Raw genomic sequence first — 21,229 nt, forward strand, 5'->3', positions numbered from 1 at the left:
CATTGGTTGCTTGTAAATTATAAAGATACTGGTTGGGTGTTTTACAAACTTTTAGTTTTTCTATATGAATGTTTGTTTTATTTCCGTACAGAAAATTTTCAGAGATGCTTTCTATTAATATTTTCGGTATTTTTGTAACCAACTGGTAGTATTTGAGATAATCACTTTTTTCCAAGTTAAGTATTCGTTCTGCTTCTTCAAATTTATAAAACCTGTTTGTTCGGAAGTCAAATAATTGATCAATATATTTTATTCCCTTTCTGTTCCAATTGTCCCAATATATTGTATTTTGTTGTAATTTAATGTCGGAGTTGTTCCATATTATATGTTTTTTCACTTCATTATTTGTGTTTGAAGAATTCATGATTTTAAACCACGAAGTTAAAATATCTTTCAAAAATTTGTGATTTTTGCAAATTCTAGCAATATCTTGTGTGTGTAAATTACATTCGAAAATTAAACTGCCCCCAAAGTTTTTAAGGAATTTCTTATACAGTATTTTCCAAAAACCGTTATTTTCATTTGAAATTATTCTTTTAACCCAACATGCTTTGATCGAGTACAGAAAAGCTTTAATGTCTGTGAGTTTAAGTCCTCCCAGATCATAGTTATTTACTAATGTTTTGCGCTTTATTTTTTCATTTTTTCCGTCCCATAAAAATTTAAAAATAGTTGACGTGATATCTTTGATAGTATCTTCTGGTGGGTTTTCAAGCACCGTAAATGGATAAATAAGTTTCGGTAGAGCATATGTTTTAATCACAGTTACTTTACCCAATAGGGTTAGTTTTCGATGTTGCCACTGTTTCAGACAATTTTTGAATTCTTGCAATTTAGGTTCGAGGTTGAGCTTATTATTTGATTCTAAATCTGTATAAAATGTCATTCCAAGTGTTCTAGCTTGTTTAGAAGTCCAAACGAAATTCATGTTTTCAGCATATTTTAAGTTCCTCTGTTTAAGTGAACCAGCCTTTAGAACTATAGATTTTGTTGTATTAAGTGTGAGTCCAGATATTTTGCCAAATTCATTTATAACTTTTATAAGTCGTTCAAAAGATTCTTTCTGTCCATTATTTACATAAGTGGCATCATCTGCGAACAACGTTTGTTTAATTTCTGTGTTGTCTATTGTTATACCTTTTATTGTAGTATCTTTTGCTATAAAATTTGTCAGTAATTGAATGCATATTATGAACAAAGAAGAGGAGAGAGGACATCCTTGTCTAACACCCTTCTTTATTGGAAAGCTTTCTGACATATAACCATTATTTATTATTACACTGTTTATTTTGGTGTAAAATAGTTTTTACCCATGTAATTAAAGATGGTCCGAAGTTGAAATGATGGAGACATTGCATCATAAAGCTGTGATTTAAGCTGTCAAATGCTTTTTGGTAATCAGAAAAAAAGAGTAGACCAGGTTGATTATTAGCTTCAAGGTATTCAATGATTTCATAAATTAAGCGAACATTTTCACCAATATAGCGGCCTTTCATAAAACCAGTTTGTTCATGAGTAATAATTTTATCTAAAACTTTTTTAATTCTATTGGCAATAGTTTTGGTTGCAATTTTGTAATCTATATTTAAAAGACTGATAGGTCGCCAGTTTGAAAGTAATGATTGGTCTTTTTCAGTCTTTGGTAATAGTGTTAATATACTTTGCTTTTGTAAATCTGTTAGTTCACCTTTTCTATACGAGAAATTTAAGGAGTTTATGAGGTAGAGTTTTATTTCGTTCCAAAAGAGCTTATAAAATTCTGTTGTTAGCCCGTCAGAACCGGGACTTTTGTTGTTTTTCATATCAAGTAGTGCTTGTTTACACTCGTTTTCTGTCAATAAACCTTCGCATGTTTCCATTTCATCATTTGATAATTTGTTTATGTTCTTATCCAAAAAATTTATATTTGTTTGGTTTTGTTCATGTGTTTCGTATAAAGTTCTATAATAGTTTACTTCTTCTTTTAAAATCTGATCATTTTTTGTTATTTCTTGACCATTAATTATTAGTTTTGTAATGTTCTTTTTTTCTGCACGTCTTTTCTCTATATTTGAGAAATATTTAGAATTCTTTTCATTACCTTCAATATGTATAGCTTTTGATCTAATCAATATACCATTGACTTTTTTCTCATATAAACAGTCAAGCTCATTCTGTTTTTCTGTTATTGTATCTTTAATATTATTTATGTCTTCATTTTCAACAAGTACCTGTTTATTTAAACTTTCAATTTCTTTTATCAGTTTACTTTCCTGATCTGTTTCAATTTTCTTTTTGTATGTAGAATATTTAATTGCTGTATTTCTAATAGTACCTTTGATAATTTCCCATAAAATATCAGGTTCAGCTTCAGAGTTTTGTCTAACTAATTCCTTAATATTGTCTTTTATCAATGATTTAAAATCATCATCTAAAAGAATACTGTTGTTTAGCTTAAAATAACCTGGACCTCGTTTACATTTGTCAAAATTTATTTGCAGATTAACACACGAGTGATCGGTTTTAAAGCCTGGCATTATATAACAATTATTTGATAAGTTATATAAGTATTCGGAAATTAAGAAATAATCGAGTCTACAGTATATACGTGGTGTTGAGTTTGATTTCCATGTAAATTGGGTGGATGAATTGTTCATATGTCGCCATATGTCAATTAAGCTACATTCTTGTATAATTGCTTTAAGTTTATTTCTTGATTTTAGTTGAGTGTCGACTCTCCCATTTCGTTTGTCTTTTGTTATATCTAATACTCTATTAAAATCTCCCCCAATGATAACGTTTTTGTCATTATTTTCAATTAAAAATTCTTCAAGAGATTTAAAAAAGTTGACGTCATCTTTATTTGGGCCATATATATTAATTATTGTTATATCTTGGTCCTTATAATTTAATTCTAAGGCAATAAGTCGTCCTTTAACTATTTCTTTGAAACTAATTATATTATGTGGTTCTTCTATATTGAGCAAAATAGCGACTCCTTCGCTATTGGAACTATTTCCGCTGAAGTAAGATTCACCATTCCAATCAGATTGCCAGAATGTACTTTTGTTATCTGGTAAATGTGTTTCTGAAGAAGACATATTGAGAATTTTTGAGATTTTAACCATTGGAATACCTGCTTTCTTTTATTTGAATTTCCTAAACCCCTAACATTCATTGAGCTAATTACGGATGCCATGAACTATTTAGTAGTGCTACTAAAACCTTACTTAACATGGAAACGATCATTTTCCTAACACTGAATTTGTTTTTAGTGGAAAACATATTTTGAAAAGATGTCAAGGGTACCAATTCTTAAGTGGTGAGCTTATTTATAGCGAGAACTATCAACATTTTTTCTATAGCTGAAAGTTATTTCTACGTAAGATAAATGCAAATTACATTTAGAAAAATAAAAACAAAAACACACAATACGCACAAAAAAACCCACAAAAATACATATATAGCGAGAACTATCAACATTTTTTTCTATAGCTGAAAGTTATTTCTACGTAAGATAAAATGCAAATTACATTTAGAAAAATAAAAACAAAAACACACAATACGCACAAAAAACACAAAAAATACAAAACATACTTTTTAACAGAGGCCTCAATGCCATTTTTCAACATTCATATATGACCAGCAACATGTGATCTTAGAATTCTATTTCAGCTTAAGAAAGAAAAAAATACCGATAAAATATTCTACGTTTCGTTATCATTTTTTGAAAGCATTCTTATTTGTATCATTGTTTTTAACAAAAATATTTTTAATACACTGACATGAAATTTATGAAGCTTATTGCCGAAGGAGGTAAAACACATGATGTATATGCAAAAAGGAACAAGTTATGCATAGTTTGATATATATGAGTGTAATTGTTCAAAACCTTCAAACATTACCTAGATTCATATTCAGTATTTTATAATCAGGGCAGTTGAAAGACAACATTTGTTACTGACCAAACATGGAAGTTATGCATAGTTTAATATATATAAGTGTAATTGTTCAAAACCTTCAAACATTATATAGATTCTTATTCAGTACTCAAGATCAGGGCAGTTGAAAGACAAAAGTAGTTACTGACCAACACGGAAGCGTACTAATAAACAGGTGGCCACACTGCCATGCCGTTCTGACCCTTTATGGAACCTCACCCTCAAATACCTAGCTAATATCTTCTGGATACTATGTTACATAGTGCCGATTCGAGACTGCTGTCTCTATCTACATGTATATACAGATAGATCTAGTTCAATATCATTTGAATGAGTAAAAAACACTTCATGAATAAATATGTTTTCTAACACAAAAAGCATGTAGAGACAGTTCAACTACCAATACTTATTACATACTTAAAATTAAATTATCTTACTTTTGTAGGTTTTCCAGATCTATAATTAGCTACCAACTATTCATTTATAACTGACCTTGTGCTAAAAATAGTCTGTTTTGAACATGATCAGTAATGCACTGGTGATTCTCATTTCACCTGTTAAAGGTATATACCCATGTTTTTTTGTATTTTGTCGCATACAGAATACTTATGATCATTTACAATTTATCATATGAACATGATTTTAAATATTTAAAGCGAGTTTAGTTTGTCAATAAAAAAAACAGATTTAACCGTAAATACCACATGTATTTTTTTAGCTGAGATGCGTCATAGGGCTAGTAGTAGCATTGGAAAAAAAACCCATAGAATACTTGACACTGCGCTACCTTTTATTAAACTAGTTTCTCAAAACAAAAATACTACGTGTAATTCAATATTACGCAGTACAAAAAAAAAAGACACAAACAGAAACAAAAAGAAACTAGGTATAAAATGAATGAACATCCCTGTTTTCTATTTAATTCAATATTAAAAAGTAGTGGTGTGTTGGAAGAATAATTTATCAGTGGTGCATAAACGTAGGTCATATACCTTTAGAGTGATTGTGTTGTTCTGTAAACATTACTGCCCTCAATATTTTGACAGTTGACATACCTCAAAATCAAGGGATGTCAGATTACCAAAGATCCACGTTTTGCCCTTTAATTCAGTTACCAAGCAAAGAAAAAACAAACGTAGGAATTGGTCGAAGAATAAATTTATAATTCCTGTATGTGAAACTAGTCTTTTTTAGTTAAAAAATGCGAAAAGCGAAAGAAAAGACTTGTTTACAGGACTGTTTCATTTTTAAATGGTGCTATGCATTGAAACTTTTTACAGACTTGTCTTTTTATAAAATCCAAACCTATAAATATGCAGGACAGAATTTCAGTCTTAAGTAAATGTTATTACGTTATAAAAAGTATCATATCTGTACCCTTTTCAAAATATAATGTTATAACATTATAAAAAGTATCATATTTGTACCTTTTTCAAAATATAATGTCTACATATTAATACAATAGTTTCATGAATATGAGCAGTATCAATATGTTTTAGTCTCATAAAAATATATCATTGTTATATGCTTGTTGACACATAACTCGTGTCATGGAACATTTAATAGTATATGTTTATGTGATAGTTCATATATGCACAATTTAATAAAATACTTTTCACTTTTTGTTTGTTTCCACATAAATTTCTCTTTTCATATAGTCGGTATAGCACTTAGAACTATTTTCACATGTAGGTATATTAAATAGTTTAATAGGTTAATACAAAATACACAGTTCATGTCATGATCAGTTCATGTTCTGATTTACACAGTTAGTATCTTCCAGAGCCAGAGGCATTCGCTCGGCGTTCTGGCCAGGGTGCACTTAACCACCATCCAAAATTTTTGTACTGTACTTGTTGTACAATGTCAAAGTGGTTCTTGTAGAATATCTTCCCATTCCTGAACCAAGCAGACTTCACAAGATCTGGTTTTTTGTATTTAACTGATTGGAATGCTTGGTAATTTTGGGATGTCATGTCATCCATAATGGAAATTGCCTTCGGGAACAGTGGGCGATTTCTCATTATTTTGTCTTTGGTCAGCCTGGACATGAATTGGACAATAATAGGCCTAGGCCTATCACCTGACTTGGGCGGTTTGCCCGGCATCCGATGGCTAATACATATGTCCTCTCGTTTTAAGTTAATCCCTGGTATATGCGAGTTGATCTTCTTGATAACGATGTCGGTGGTCTGTTCCGCGTTTTCATGTACAAGTTCATCAGCTTTTTTATTTTCATCAGCAGACTTTTGCGCGGCTTTTGCATAAGTTTTTGTTTTTTCATCTGTTCCTCTATTTTCAGTTTCATTACTTTTTTTATCATTTTCAGTGTCTTTTTCTATATTTTTATATATGATTTTCGGGAATTTTTCCTCAGGTATACCGGTGATACGTATGTTGTTTATTCGACTGTACTGTTCGTGATTATTAAGAAACTCGTCGGTTTTGCGCTCACTGTATATCATGTCATTTCTCAGTTTCACTTGTTCAGCTTTTAATGTGTCCATGTTTTGTTGCATTTTTTTCATATCTATCTTTAATTGCTCGTTCTCTTTATCCTTATCAAAGTTTTCTTTCTCTAAAATCTCAATACGTTTTATCACTGATTCCAGCAGCTCATCTTTCATTTGTTTGATGTTGTCTTTGATTAATGTTTTTAATGTTGGATCATTTTTTGTCATAACGTTCGTCAGTTTTTCATTTATTTCTTTCAACTGTTTGTATATATCTTTCATTGCATTGTCTTCTTGTTTCAATTCATTTTGATGTGTGTTTTGTTTCTTTTGTGGTTGTTTTGTAGGTGTTGTATTCATGCTGGTGTCAGACTCACTCAAACTACTCAGTTCACTGTGGTTTCTTTTTGGTTTTCTGTTTTCACTATCTGCCATTTTAACAAGTTTTTACCTCAGTTTTTAATGACAAATGTAGGCTCTGTTTATCAGATAACTAAAACTTCATGTATATAATCCAGTAAATCTATATGTATGTACCTGATATAATCCACAGCTATTTATAGTCTACTTATAGCCTTATAAATCCAATACACTTGACCACTGGTCACCCATCACTGACCTTTTCAAAATAGAAGTTTTTTTACATGCTTTTATTCATTATTCCTTTCACTAAAACACAGGTTTTCTTATACCAAAAGTTCCAGAAATTATTCCTTTATCACTAGACACAAGGTCTTAATTCCAAAACTTTCAAAAATCACCATAAATTACTGTTTTTTTGAGAGCTGATAATTCTGCAAACACACTCCCAAGGGACATCACTCACAACAAGTTGCAAGTTTTAAAGGAATAGCTTTGATAGTTTAGGATAAAAGCTGACCTAAACATAAAACTTAACCAAGAAAACTGATTTTCTAAGTCCAAAAGGGGCAATAATTCTTGCAAAAAGCAAGATGGAGTTCCTTTCTTGATGTACAGGGTCTGCTTATGATGGTGAACAAGTATTCCAAGATTCAAAGCAATAGCTTTGATAGTTTAGGAGAAAAGTTGACCTAAACATAAAACTTAACCAAGAAATCTGATATTTTCTAAGTACCAAAGGGGCCATAAATCTTGCAAAAAGCAAGATGGAGTTATGTTTCTTGCTATACAGGGTCAGCTTATGATGGTGAACAAGTATTCCAAGTTTCAAAGCAATAGCTTTGATAGTTTAGGAGAAAAGCTGACCTAAACATAAAACTTAACCAGGCAACGCTGACGCAGACGCCGACGCCCGCTCAAGTGATGACAATAACTCATCATTTTTTTTCAAAAAATCAGATGAGCTAATAAATGAATACCCAAGATATCTTTTAATTGTTTTTTCAAGCATGTCTCAATGGAGGACATAAATGCTGTTTGAATACAAAATTTTGTTGAAATACAGTTTCACATTATCTGCAACATTCATTTGACACGGTAATTAAAAGACAATTTTCCAGACCAATCATGATGACATAGTGTTCAATCCAGCTCTTGAATTTGAGTATAAACTTGTGTAATATTATCTTAGAATAAAACAATTAGCTAGCAAAGAAAACTTGAGATTTTTTTGTTTTGTTTTGTCGTTTTCTGTTTTTTTGCAGAAGTTGATCACCTTTAAACCATTTGTATTGCAAGTTTTAAAATAAAATCTCCACATCTCCCTTTAAACAAATATAAACGCATTCTTCTGGGGGAAAAAGGGTTTATTCAAGTGGATTCAATATCGTGGTTTATATTTTTGTTTGTAACGGGACACTTATCATTCTTGTACAATTGCTACTTAATTTTGTTTTAAGATCAAAGTCGGCATAATTTATTTTACATCATTGTATTATTGGTACATTTAGCAGTAAGCCTGTATAAGTAAATCTATGTTAAGAATGTCTGGGTAGTTTGTATAAAGAACAAAAGTCAAGTACTTTGAAAACTTCTATTCTGTTACCCACTCCCTCTTCCCCAGGACCCCACCCTCGTCTCTATACCCCTGAAAGCAAAATCAGAGTGGACTGTTAATGAAAATATTAAAACAGATGATCACAACAGTCCTAATTTACTTGCTCAATGTCTGAAAATAGTTTCTGACCTCTTAAATACCTGTCCATTTTCTTTTTTAAAAAAATACCTCTATATGGTCCATATTCATCTTTGTATAAATTCTGTAATCAAGACTTAAGAACAGCAAATATTCAATTTACAAAAACTTTGTTTTTAACAAACTTGTTCTAGTGAAATTTTACTTGCTTCCAGTACCTGCAGAATGCACATTCATGCAATGTTTCATTTATATAGTTCAGGCAAATTTATCAATAATATAGCAAGAACAAATTTCCACCTTTTTAAGTCTTTTAAAAGAATTATGGCTTTTGCTACAAAGAGACCTGGCGATTAAGTAGCTTAGAGATTCTTCACTTCCCATGGTCTCATGTCAAAGCAAACAAGAGCTCATAGAACACTAAATGCCCCCCCTTGATGCATTCAGTAATTGCACAAGGTACAGAAATTATTTAATCACAGTGCACTGGATGTTCCGGGCACGTCAACATTTACCAGTCATAAGTATAAACTTGGTATCAAATGTGATCTTAGACCAAAGCATTCTCTAGTTATTTGGCAAAAAAAAAAAGAGTTCTAAAAGAGTAACGGGTCAATGTGACCTTGACCTACTGACCTCAAAATCAATAGGGGTCATCTATGGTCAAGATCAACATCCCAATTTCATGATCTTAGGTCCAAGTGATCTTGAGTTATCATCCAGAAACCGATTGGTCTAGTCGGACCAACCGACCGACATCTGCAAAACAATATATACCACTTCTTCGAAGGGGGGCATAAAAACACCTTGCACTAGATTTCAAGCTGTCACATGTGTAAGAAATGGCTTCTGAGTAAACAGGCCTGTCAATTTTCTTTCCCAACCTCAATACACAGTGTTTCTTTCTTATTTTGTTGGGTTTAACATCGCACCGATACAATATTATAGGTCACATGGCAACTATCCAGCTTGATGCATTATTTCATCACAAGCAGGCACCTGGGTAGTATAGAACTGACGACCTTCCGTAAGTCAGCTGGATGGCTTCCTCACATGAAGAATTCAGCGCCCGGAGTGAGGCTCCAACCCATATCAGTGAGGGGCAAGTGATTGGAAGTCTCAATACACAGTGACTGAGTGAGACACAGCATCAAGGAAACTGACCCATGGGAGCATTGTAACTAGCCAGGGGTTTGAATGAATTTCAAATTTTAATTTCATTAACCTTTAGCCCGCTAAATTTCTAAAATGGACTGGTCCTTCATTCATTTTGGGCGACACCATTTATTATTCGAAGGGGTGTTTACTAAAAATGTACTGTCTGAATAGCAAACTGTGCAGACAATTATCAGCCCCTGCCCGGATGTGCAGGGCTGATCTTGGTCTGCACTGGTCGCAAAGGCAAAATCACTTGCCGTCAGCAAGCTAAAGGTTAACTGAATCATCAGTAAATAAAACAATTAGTGATCAATATTTACTTGTATATGCTGCTTTATATGGCATCCTAACTGTTATCTATATGAGAGGCTGGATAACAATCATGTCAACAGCACAATTTATGATTAAAAAGTCCTGAATTTATCAGAATTCTTTACTGATTGAAATAATACATGTTATTTCTACAAACATATGAAAATCAAATGTAACCTAGAAACCTAGTCAATGTAGATAAACATATCACTTCACCCTTACAAGGAACCTAAACCACCTAATTCCATATTTAATAAAACTTGCAAGAGGACGGTTTGGAAGCACAGAACTCAGCTGAACAAAATAATGGCAGACTCAGTTTGATTCAATCTGTTCATACGTAATGAAATATGCCACGCTGCTCAATAATGCTCATGGCCACCAGTGCCTGCTTTAAGCCTTATGTGGAATTACGATGTAGTGTATGTGGAATTACACTGTGGTAAAATTGGATTAAAGACAAGAAAATGTAACAAACCCGAGTCAAAATATGATATTCTAAAATTAATTTTTTCCTTGGTAAATACCCTCCCAAGAAATGAACAATCTAGCCCAAGCCTCAGTCTATTTGTTGAGCAGCTGGCTATTGTGCCCTTATTTAAGGTATTGCTTTTGTTCTTTGGCATAGCGCTGTAGTTTGTTTATTCTTTTACCTTTTACTTAAGATCTTTCTCAGTTTTAACAACTTGCGCTTCTACTGTATAATCATGTATGAAATGTGCGAAGTATTAGGTTGATATATACATATATATATATATACACACGTATAGGCAAAAATATTATTTATTTAAAATTTTCAAAAAAAGGTTTCAACTTTCAGCAGCAAACTTCACCCTGTTCATAATATGATACAGTATATGACAAACATTCGAGATTATACTCCTTAGGTGCAAGTCATGTGACATTTGTTAAAAGTGAGAAAGATTCCTAAGATGCAAGATCAAAAGAACAAAAAGGTCCTTCTGTGCATGCAGGCTGCAAGAAGGCAACATAAGTTGGAAGTTATCATGTCCGTGTCCTGACAGAAGCAAAAGTGAGAGGCCCTCAGAAGGACCATTTGTTTCCAAGAAGACGACCTGCAGTAGATGTCAACACGAGAGCATGCAGAGAAGCCCTGATGCCTTCCAGTCACTATTCTCAATGCTGGGTGTAGGAGAGGAAATACCTCATCACCTCCAGCCTGTGACTACAACCAGACTTGTAACAGTGACTTTGTAAAACCAGTATTATTTATATTATCAGCAATGGCCTGGTCAATACATATATTGACCAGCTTTTTGCCAACGCTGGGTATTACTGCATCAATCTGGTTTGAACTGACTGTAACATGTTATCACATGATTTGTATTCACTCAGCGTTCGAAACCCATATCTAATTCTAAACGTCTCATTAGCTAAATTCTTCAATGGCCTAGATTTAGTCAAAATAATTTGACGGTCAGATTGTAAATATATTTGTGACAGGCAATCTAACTGTCAAAACAGCAAAGGACCAAAATAATGGCGGAAAAATCACAGTACACAGTCATGTAAAGTCATTGCCAACGGATATATCGCTTGCACATATTGCCATGTAGATGCTGTAGACGTTAATCCTGTAAAGTACATTCATAAGTTTAAATCACCAGAAAATTCGTAATTAAACCAATGACGAATTAAATACCGTTTTGGTACATGTAAGTTTTATTTGAATTTCTCTCATATTCACACGAAAATCAGCTTTAAACCCAAAAATGGCCAAATCGGCAGCAATAACAATTTCATTAGAAATTTCCTCCACTATTTTGGTCTTTCAAGTGTTTGACGCGAGTGGAGATATTGCCCATAAGAACAAGAGCTGTCCGTAAGACAGCCAAGCTCGACTATTCGAAATATTGTCACAGAAGCAGGAAATTATTACCCAAAATGTTAAATATCAAAAGAGTTTTAAGTTCGAAAGGGGACATAATTTGACTAAAATACATATCAGAGTTATGGGACTTGATGTTATCAACTAGTTTTATAACCCGAAGAAACATGTTAAGTTTCAATTCAATATCTGCATTAGTTTTGGGGATAGTAACTTGCATGTTAAACTTTAACCAGAATTTTCTAAGTCCAAAAGGGGGCATAATTTGCTCAAAATACATGTTAAGAGTTATGGAACTTGACCCAGTGAGGTTGGTAATTGACCTTGAAAAAGAATAAATAAGTTTCAAAGCTATATGCCTTTTGGTAATAGCTGTATGTACTTGCACGCAAAACTTTAACCAGGATTTTCTAAGTCCAAAAGGGGGCATAATTTGCCCAAAATACATGTCAGAGTTATGGACTTGGTGCTATCAACTAGTTTTATAACCCCGAAGACATATGTGAAGTTTCAATTTAATATCTGTAGTAGTTTTGGAGATAGTTACTTGCATGTAAAACTTTAACCAGAATTTTCTAAGTCCAAAAGGGGGTATAATTTGCCCAAAATACGTGTCAGAGTTATGGGACTTGACCCAGTGAGGTAGGTAATTGACCTAGAAAAAGAAAAAATAAGTTTCAAATCTATATGCCTTTTAGTAATAGCTGTATGTACTTGCACGCAAACTTGAACCAGAATTTTCTAAGTCCAAAAGGGGGCATAATTTGGCCAAAATACATGTCAGAGTTATGGGGCTTGACCCAGTGAGGAAGGTAATTGATCTAGAAAAAGAAAAAATAAGTTTCAAATCTATATGCCTTTTAGTAATAGCTGTATGTACTTCCACGCAAAACTTTAACCAGAATTTCTAAGTCCAAAAGGGGCATAATTTGGCCAAAATGAAGGTCAGAGTTATGGGACTTGGTGCTATCAACTAGTTTTATAACCCCAAAGACACATGTGAAGTTTCAATTCAAAATCTGCATTAGTTTTGGAGATAGTAACTTGCATGTAAAACTTAAACAGAATTTTCTAAGTCAAAAAGGGGGCAATAATTTGCTCAAAATAATGTCAGAGATATGGCGACTTGCCCAGTGAGGTAGGTAATTGATCTAGAAACAGAAAAATAAGTTTTCAAATCTATATGCCTTTTAGTAATAGCTGTATGTACTGCAGCAAACTTTATCCAGAATTTCTAAGTCCAACGGGGCATCATTTGGCCAAAATGAAGGTTCAGAGTTCTGGGAAAATGGTGCTATCAACTAGTTTATAATCCGAAAGGGACACATGTGAAGTTTCAATTTCAATATCTGCATTAGTTTTGGAGATAGTAACTTGCATGTAAACTTTTACCAAAATTTTCTAAGTCCAAAAGGGGGCATAATTTGCTCAAACTACATGTCAAGAGATAGGATTGACCCAGAGAGGTAGGTAATTGACCTAGAAAAGAATAAATAAGTTTCAAAGCTATATGCCTTTAAATGGATAGATGTATGTACGTGCATGCAAAAACTTAACAAGGTGTGGACGCCGACGCCGACGCCAGGGTGAGTAGAATAGCTAGACTATTCTTCGAATAGTCGAGCTAAAAATAATTCAATATCTCCTAGGATCGCGTCAAATTAGTTGGACTAACCTAGATTGTGCTGTCAACATTCCCCACCCACCAAATAAATCCAGATAATTTACACGTTATAACAACAACAACTTCCTCCTAAGCAATGATTTTTAGAAGTTATATAGCTGTAGGTCCTCACCTTCAATACAGACAACATGTTCTCTGATCTGCTGCTGTATCAAGGGGTCTGGTATAGCATCAATCAAGTCATAAATCGCATAAATATGGATGATCACTTTCAAATCTCTTGGATTTCCTGCGCAAGGGCAGAGGTGACTTGTTAAGATATGGTGTATTGGACTCCGTTGAATTCATGGTCAAATAAAGTTTAGCTTGTTTGTAATTTGAAGTCAGTTCACGAGGAAAATAGCCAATGTTGACAAAATTTCTGCGATTCTAATTCCTTTCATTTCCAAAATGGCTCACAGATTGCGCATGCGTACAGGGTATTAATCTATGCGCATATAAACATTTACTTCCGTTTCAGCTATGTCGAACCAACGGAAAACACATTGCTGACCATTTTTTAAATGTGACCATTTTAGAATGGTCTTTATTTACCATTTTTTGAAGAATATTGTCAGTGCTTAATAAAACTCAAGGAAAATGGGACCAAGTTTGATGCAATGAACATATGAATTCAGTCAAGCACACACATGTGTTAGCTAACAGGTGTCATTGACCCTAAAGCGCTCACCTGTGTATAAAAAGGCTTCAAGTGCGTTTGTATAACGTTATGGTACAAGTACAGATCGAGTTAGGTTTAAATTATGAATTACCTAAGCCTTGTCACTATGGATTCGGAGAAGAGAATTCAAAAGTTGATTTATATTAGCCAATTATTGTTCATGTCACACACACGGGAATTCCTATTTTTAAACCAAGTGCATGATATCACACGCCAAAGATTTAAGAAAAAAATTGACCTGCTGTTTCTGACCCTCCAAATCCAAGTTTCCAATATATACAGTAGGTAAGAGTGACAAAATTCATCTGGCGGCCCGTTTATGACAAATCAAAAAATATATTTACATTTGTGTGAAATTATTTTTAAATTAGGGCAAAAGTTTCATACAGGAATATTTTTTTTTAAATCCACTATATACATATAGGGAAAGTAACAACACCCTCTGGTGGTCAATTTTTAAAATGAATTGAACTAATTTGAACACTTGGTAGAAGTTCACACAAGAAACCATTTGTGTGAAATTATTTTAAAATCGGACCAACAGTTTCACACAAGAAGATTTTTAAAAAAAATCCACTATATACACTAAATACATGTAGGGAAAGTGACCACACCCTCTGGTGGCCATTTTTTAAAATTAATCGAACTAATTTGAACACTTGGTAATGGGTCACACAAGGACCATTTGTGTAAAATTATTTTAAAATCGGGCCAGCAGTTCCACACAAGAATTTTTTAAAAGTTTCAACTGTCTCGTGATACATATAGGGAAAATTTAGCGACCACGCCCTTGGCGCCCATATTTTTGACTAATAGGAATAATTTGAACACTATTGGTAGAAAGATACATAAGAATTAATTGTGCGAAATTATTTCAAAATTCGACCAGCGGTTTAGGAGGAAATGTCGTTTGAAGATTTTTTTCTATTTTCAGCTCTGATCGACGGCCCCTGTGTGCAACTAAGCGGAACCGTTTGAACAAATTTGGTAGAAGACTAGCCAAGGAACACCCAGAGCAAGTTTCATCAAAATCCATTCAGTGGTTTTTGAGGAGATATCATTTAATTGACGGACGAAGGACATAACGTGATCACTATAGCTCACCATGAGCACTTCATGCTCAGGTGAGCTAAAAAGTGAGACCATAAATTGTAGTGGAGTTTCTAAGACAAATTCTGTAATGTTATTATTTCAATATGAAGATGCTACCTAAATGTCATGAATAGATCTGCCATATGATTTCAGCAAAGAATGGCAACGAAAATAAGGAAAAAAATATATATATAGCTCTACAGAGAAAAAAATAAGAGAACTTTTTGTGATATCATTTTCCTGACAAAACTACAGGCACAATGTACCTAAAAGAAAGCATACTAAAGCTACATTTAAGTCATAGTTACATAGTAGTCATTACAAAAGCAGAGTTATACACAAGAAGATACTTCAGGAAAACAGAAAACTAGAAAGACAACAAAGTAAGTAGGCTTACTAAGACTATCCAGTATGTTGCCATCTTGACCATGAAAATCTGATACTAAACATCATACAATACGATGAGCAGGCACATTTCTCTCACTGCCGGGTACATTTGTATTATGAACGAAAAATGCAATATTTTCCTGTTTATCTTATACATGTTTTTAGTTTATATATATTTCATTCCTCTTTTATAATAGAATAATGCATGTACTAAATAACTATGCGTTTGCAATACATGATCATGACCACGAGTTCTAACAACATCAGTAAATGGCTCTCCGTATTCTAGTACATGTATTGAACAGAACATGGGCCCACCGGCAAGACATACATCAGAAACGATGAGGTTGAGACTGAGTTAAGACTTCGGAAGTTTTATTTTAAATCGACAAGACATAAAACAATACAATAGAAAATATCGAGTCACTGTTCTACATACAATGATCACAAGCTAACTAGAATATGCCTCATCTGTATTTGACTCCGTACACACAGACCTGTCAGTATACAAAGGCTGGAACTGAATCAGCGGCATGCAATCAAATAGATCAAAAGTAAACTTTACCGCATAATTGCAAAACATTCTTGACTGACGTACACATGAGTATAGACGTCTAGATTCAAAGTTTGTTATATTCTGCAAGATATACCATCAACTTAATCTGTATAATCTGGTATAATAATAATAATAACTAGAGCTATCACATAAAGGTGATGAATGTACCCCGCTGCATGACCCACAGTACCTGCAATCTGACACCCCACGCTTGCATAATTATGTTGCTGTCTGTATATAGATGTATGTATACAGTTCGCTAACACAAAAACAAAAACATAAGTCCCATAACTACGCCCCGAATATTAATGTAAAAGAAACGTAACATGCCCATGCACAAACTAGGGTGGTACTGATCACTTGTGTGAAGTTTCATTAAATTGTGTGAAGGGATCGGAAGATTAGGGCGGCACAAGACTGCATATGCCAGATGAATTAATAGTATGAACCCTCCCCAACGTCCCTAACTTGCAATTTTTGTCGTTGAAAGAACCTAACATGCCCCAGCACAATACTGTTGATACTGGATCACTAGTATGAAGTTCATTAATTGTGTCAAGGGGTGAGGAGGAGATGGTGCGCACAAAGATTGTGTCTTGTATATAGTTAGTAACAAAAAACAAAGCCGTAATCTGAAATTTTTTTTTTCTGAAAGAACCTAAACATGCCCCATGCACAACTACTGTTGTATGATCACTCGTGTGAAGTTTCATTATAAATTGTGTCAAAGGGGGCCATGAGAGAGACTGGTGTGCACAAATTGTGTCTATGTATATAGTATAGTAACAAAAAAAATCCAAAGTCCATACCTCTGCAAATTTTTTTTTCTTGAAAGAACCTAACATGCAATGGCACAAACTACCGTTGTTATGATCACTTATGTGAAGTTTCATTAATGTGTGTCCAAGTGGGATGAGGAGAGATTGTGTGAACAAGATAGTTGTCTAGTATATATAATAGTAACAAAAACAAAGTCCCATAACCTCTGCAAGTTTTTTTTCTGAAAGACACACATTCCCATGCACAATACTGTTGTTACTGATCACTTGTGTGAGTTTCATTATATTGTGTCAGGGGATGAGAGAGATGGTGCGAACAGCTTGTGTCTACGGCGCCCCCCGCCGAAGACAGACAACTGTGTGAAACCCAGTATACCCCCCCCCCCCCTTAAACTTTGTTGTCGGGGGGTACATTAAACTTGTAGCTATCCCAACTCCAAATATCTAGTCTAGAAGTTTCGATTCAAAGTTGGTATATTCTGCAAGATATACATCACTTGTAGCTATCCCACACTCCAATATTCTAGGAGCGCAACCAGGTAAATTAGACATATGCCTCCTCTTAGTCTTGTCACGCCAATACAAGTTCAGGTGTTTTAACTTCGTCCTTTCACACCCAAAAACACACAGGCACGGCAAGCAGGCAGACTGTTCCAAAGGAACAACAATACATCCTGAGTGTATACATCCTATCAACAAAGCTTCAAATTCCACTTCTTCTGTAAACAAGCTCCGGGGCACCTTCAGGGTCAGCATTCACAACCCAGTGAAACGTAGCATCCTAACTAAAATCAGCAAAAAGCGGAAATCCCTACCACGGTATTGTGTAACTTCTAAAGCCAGTAAAGGCGATGGTGGGGCGTAAATCCAGATGATAAAGACATGACAGGAGATTAAACAAATGCAGGAACCTTCAAAACATTCAAGAAAGGACTAATAATACGAGTGTGTTCAATGCTGCCAAGCTGCCAAACATGTGAACAGTAAAAGTGAAATATATGGTTGAGTAGTGTGTGTGTGGGGGGAGGGGGGGTGTTGGGGTGAGGGTAAACAACGTTTCCAAGTAGTGAGTCTTTTGTTTAACACATGTAATAAGTCCTCGGCTCCATAGTCGTCCGACAATTGTAGTAATAAAATCTGAAAAGTAGATAGTTGATTTATGTAGCTGTAGAGCTATCGTTCAACACCAGCTGAATTTTATAAACAAATGAAGTAGACACCACGCAAACACTATGGTCATCCTTGTGAACGATAAGCCACCATTCGCACGCCCCAAACTTCTGATGTATGGTATATGAATATGTCACATTGCGGTGAAGTTAGTAGAAAGACTGCGATTTTGATGGTGTATTTTCTTGTTTGCTTCATAAAAGTATATACAGCTATAAAGGGCTATACAACGTTTGACCAGTTATAACCTTCTAAACGCAGAAAGAACAAAAACTCACTTTTAAAGTTGATGAATCACTAAACATTACCATCCGTCCTCTCATCTGCGGCTATGCTATTTCTTAAACCTAAAATATCGGCCCATTCCGCAGGTCTCAAAATTTCAGATCACTGATACCTGGCTCTCCTCGTTTTGGTGGACCTGTAACGTTTCATTTTTCTATTTTATCCGACTGTAATAAACTGTCACAACAGCAATCTTTATGTGCCGTTATAGCGATTGTAAAATTTCTCTCCTTACCTGTATTGTTATATTTTCTAGTCTTTTGGGATCGTGGAGTACTACTCAAATTGACTTTAGCAGAATATCTCTTAAACCGGTTCTAGACGGTGTTAGGGGTGTTGTATGTTTCATAACCTCTCATTAACTGACTCAGTCAAAATCATGTCTGCTACTATTTTGTTTGTTTGTTTGTTTGGTTGCGTTCTGTGCTTCAAAAGAATTTTCTTATTGATCTTATTATTTAAATCCAGCTATTTATGCGAGACCCAGCTACTCACAACAATGCACGACCTACTGAAAAAGTCTGATGTAGGCTCTCGGATCGACATCGTGATACTCCACTTCTCCAAGGCTTTCGATACAGTCCTTCATAGGAAGCTTCTCCACAAGATGAGACCCTATGATCTCAATGGCAAGATCAACATCGTAATCTAACTATGTGACTTACTCACAAACGGAAAAATGCAAGTGATAGTCGATGCAGTCACTGTGGACTCCGGAATCTCTCTAGCTCTCCAAATGGACCTCCGTCGTCAACTTCAAAACATAGCTAGGATATGCGATTCAATGCAAAATAGTACCATTATGGGCATCAACTCTGAAAATTTCACACTTTCTCGAACTGACAACTAGATCTTCCAGCAAGTCCACAGAACAATCATTACCTTGGAAATATTCTCTCAGATTTGGCACTCATGAATATCAACCAACGCCACCTCAGGTTCTTCAAAAGAAACATGAAGCACTATCCCAAAATCTGTGGAAGATCTGCTTACGTACCGCTAGTTTGATATACACTTCAATACACCCCAATCATTTAGGACTGTGAGCTCTAACAGGACAACCGACAATTCCAAACAGGAAATTAGAATCGACAGTGGGAAAGGATGAATCACCACATGCCGAAAAGACCTCCGGCCCCAAAACTCCATGATAAAAATTGGAAGCGAACAACTCTGGTACTCTTCTATAAGGGTGGTCGAAGGGTAGTGTCAGCCTACCCTTATTTGTCCACGATTATTTAGTTATATCCGGGCAATGAACCGCTGACCGGTCCCAAAAAATATTCAAAGATGTAAAATTGACAATATATTTGACAAACAAACACTAAACAGCAGTAAATGATTTAAACCAGTGCAGAATAAACACAGGGACAAATATCCAACAGGAAGAACGCAGTCTTTAAAAAGCAATCCACAGCAGTGCTTATATTGACGCGCACATTGACCAGAACTAACGTCAGACACCCGCCAAAATTACACAGACAACGAAGATGAAAGGAACAACGAAAGGAACACAATGGACACCGCATTGGAATATTCTGTGGCAAAACACCATCTTAAAAGAGTTTATGGGGCGCAGCTAACTTCACTTTTAATCTCCACCATGTTTCAAAGTTAAAGGACACTGTAAATAAAAGTTATCCTTTCAGGTGAATCCCTAGCATGCGAAATGCCAACAGAAGCCGAAAAAGCATGTGCCATGCAATGCTTTGCATATACGAGCCTCAGAGGAGTACCGTTAATAGTCTCCGGACCCACCACAGGTCAGAAGACAGCTATCAAAACAGCTCAGTGCTGATTGGAATTAAGAACTGACTATTATAGAGTCTTCCAGCTCTTCCGCCAGGCACAAAGAGGCTCGGTTGTAAAAGGGTCGGTCACCAAACATGCGATGTGTCTCATAAGAGTCAGTAAGTATCAAAATTAAGTACTTCACATAATAGGGTTAAATCCCGTCGTATAGGTAGCGTATAATTTCTTATTTAGATTCTATTTCTGTCAAACTTTTGAAAATGTGAATATTTTAAATACCACAAGGTCTACATATACATATACGGTATTGTACGTGGAGAGATAGTAATTATTGTTCAAAATCAAACGTTTGTGTAATGATGATGATGACATGCACGCGCCTCGTGACAAAGATCTGTCAAAATATGGAATGTGGTTCTTGATGCAGAATTTTTCGTTTTATAGATGTCACCAGGATGGACAACTTAAAAAGAACGAGGTTTGGCAGCTAGAATTACCTGTAGATATCAAAACTTCATCAAAATTAACTTTATGTTCTGTTTAGAAAATATAGTAACATTTAGTTCGTACATTTTCGAAAATAGGGCAACATTAGACACATTGCAGTTTGATAATTTAGTTTGAGGAATTGCCAATTGATAAGAAGAAGGAAGAACTTTGTACGAAAGGTATGTAAAATAACTGGTGGTACTGGGTAGTCTAACTATGAGACCTCAGGCAGACGATTTTACATTTTGATATTTTACGTTGTTACTAGAGGTTTAAACCAGAAACAATCAAAAACGGTGGTGGGCCAAAACTTAGTCAGTTGAAATTACGATTTATCAGAAGTCACGATTTTTCTTTAGCCCTAATGCTTACCTGTTGTTTTTAAATCATAAATCGTAAATAAAAAACATAAGAACAGGGATGTTTATAAGAATTTCTGTTCTAAAAGTTTACACCTCTACGTTTCAATCGTCTACATGTAATGGCGGGTCAGAGGCTTGTGCCCATTTTTGAAAAGCTTCGTTTAGTAATGTGTTTACTGGTGTCGGCCATTTTCCAATATGTAGTACACTCGTGTTAAACACTTGGAATTTTTAACTTGCCATAGTTTGAATTTTTCTCAAGAG

The 21,229-nt window shown here is 34.6% G+C and overlaps 1 protein-coding gene across 1 annotated transcript in view; it reads left to right on the forward strand.

Moving 5' to 3' along the window:
- The first annotated feature begins 18,861 nt into the window (after nt 1–18,861).
- Nucleotides 18,862–21,229, forward strand: part of LOC123559908 (protein adenylyltransferase SelO, mitochondrial-like) — a 30,453-nt gene continuing 28,085 nt past the window's right edge. The window contains exons 1-2 of the mRNA XM_053516659.1: nt 18,862–19,005; nt 20,187–20,272. Of these exons, the coding sequence (XP_053372634.1) occupies nt 18,862–19,005; nt 20,187–20,272 (230 nt within the window). The remainder of the gene's footprint in view (nt 19,006–20,186; nt 20,273–21,229) is intronic.

Source organism: Mercenaria mercenaria, chromosome 10, assembly GCF_021730395.1.
Source record: "Mercenaria mercenaria strain notata chromosome 10, MADL_Memer_1, whole genome shotgun sequence".
Taxonomy (NCBI): Eukaryota; Metazoa; Mollusca; class Bivalvia; order Venerida; family Veneridae; genus Mercenaria; species Mercenaria mercenaria.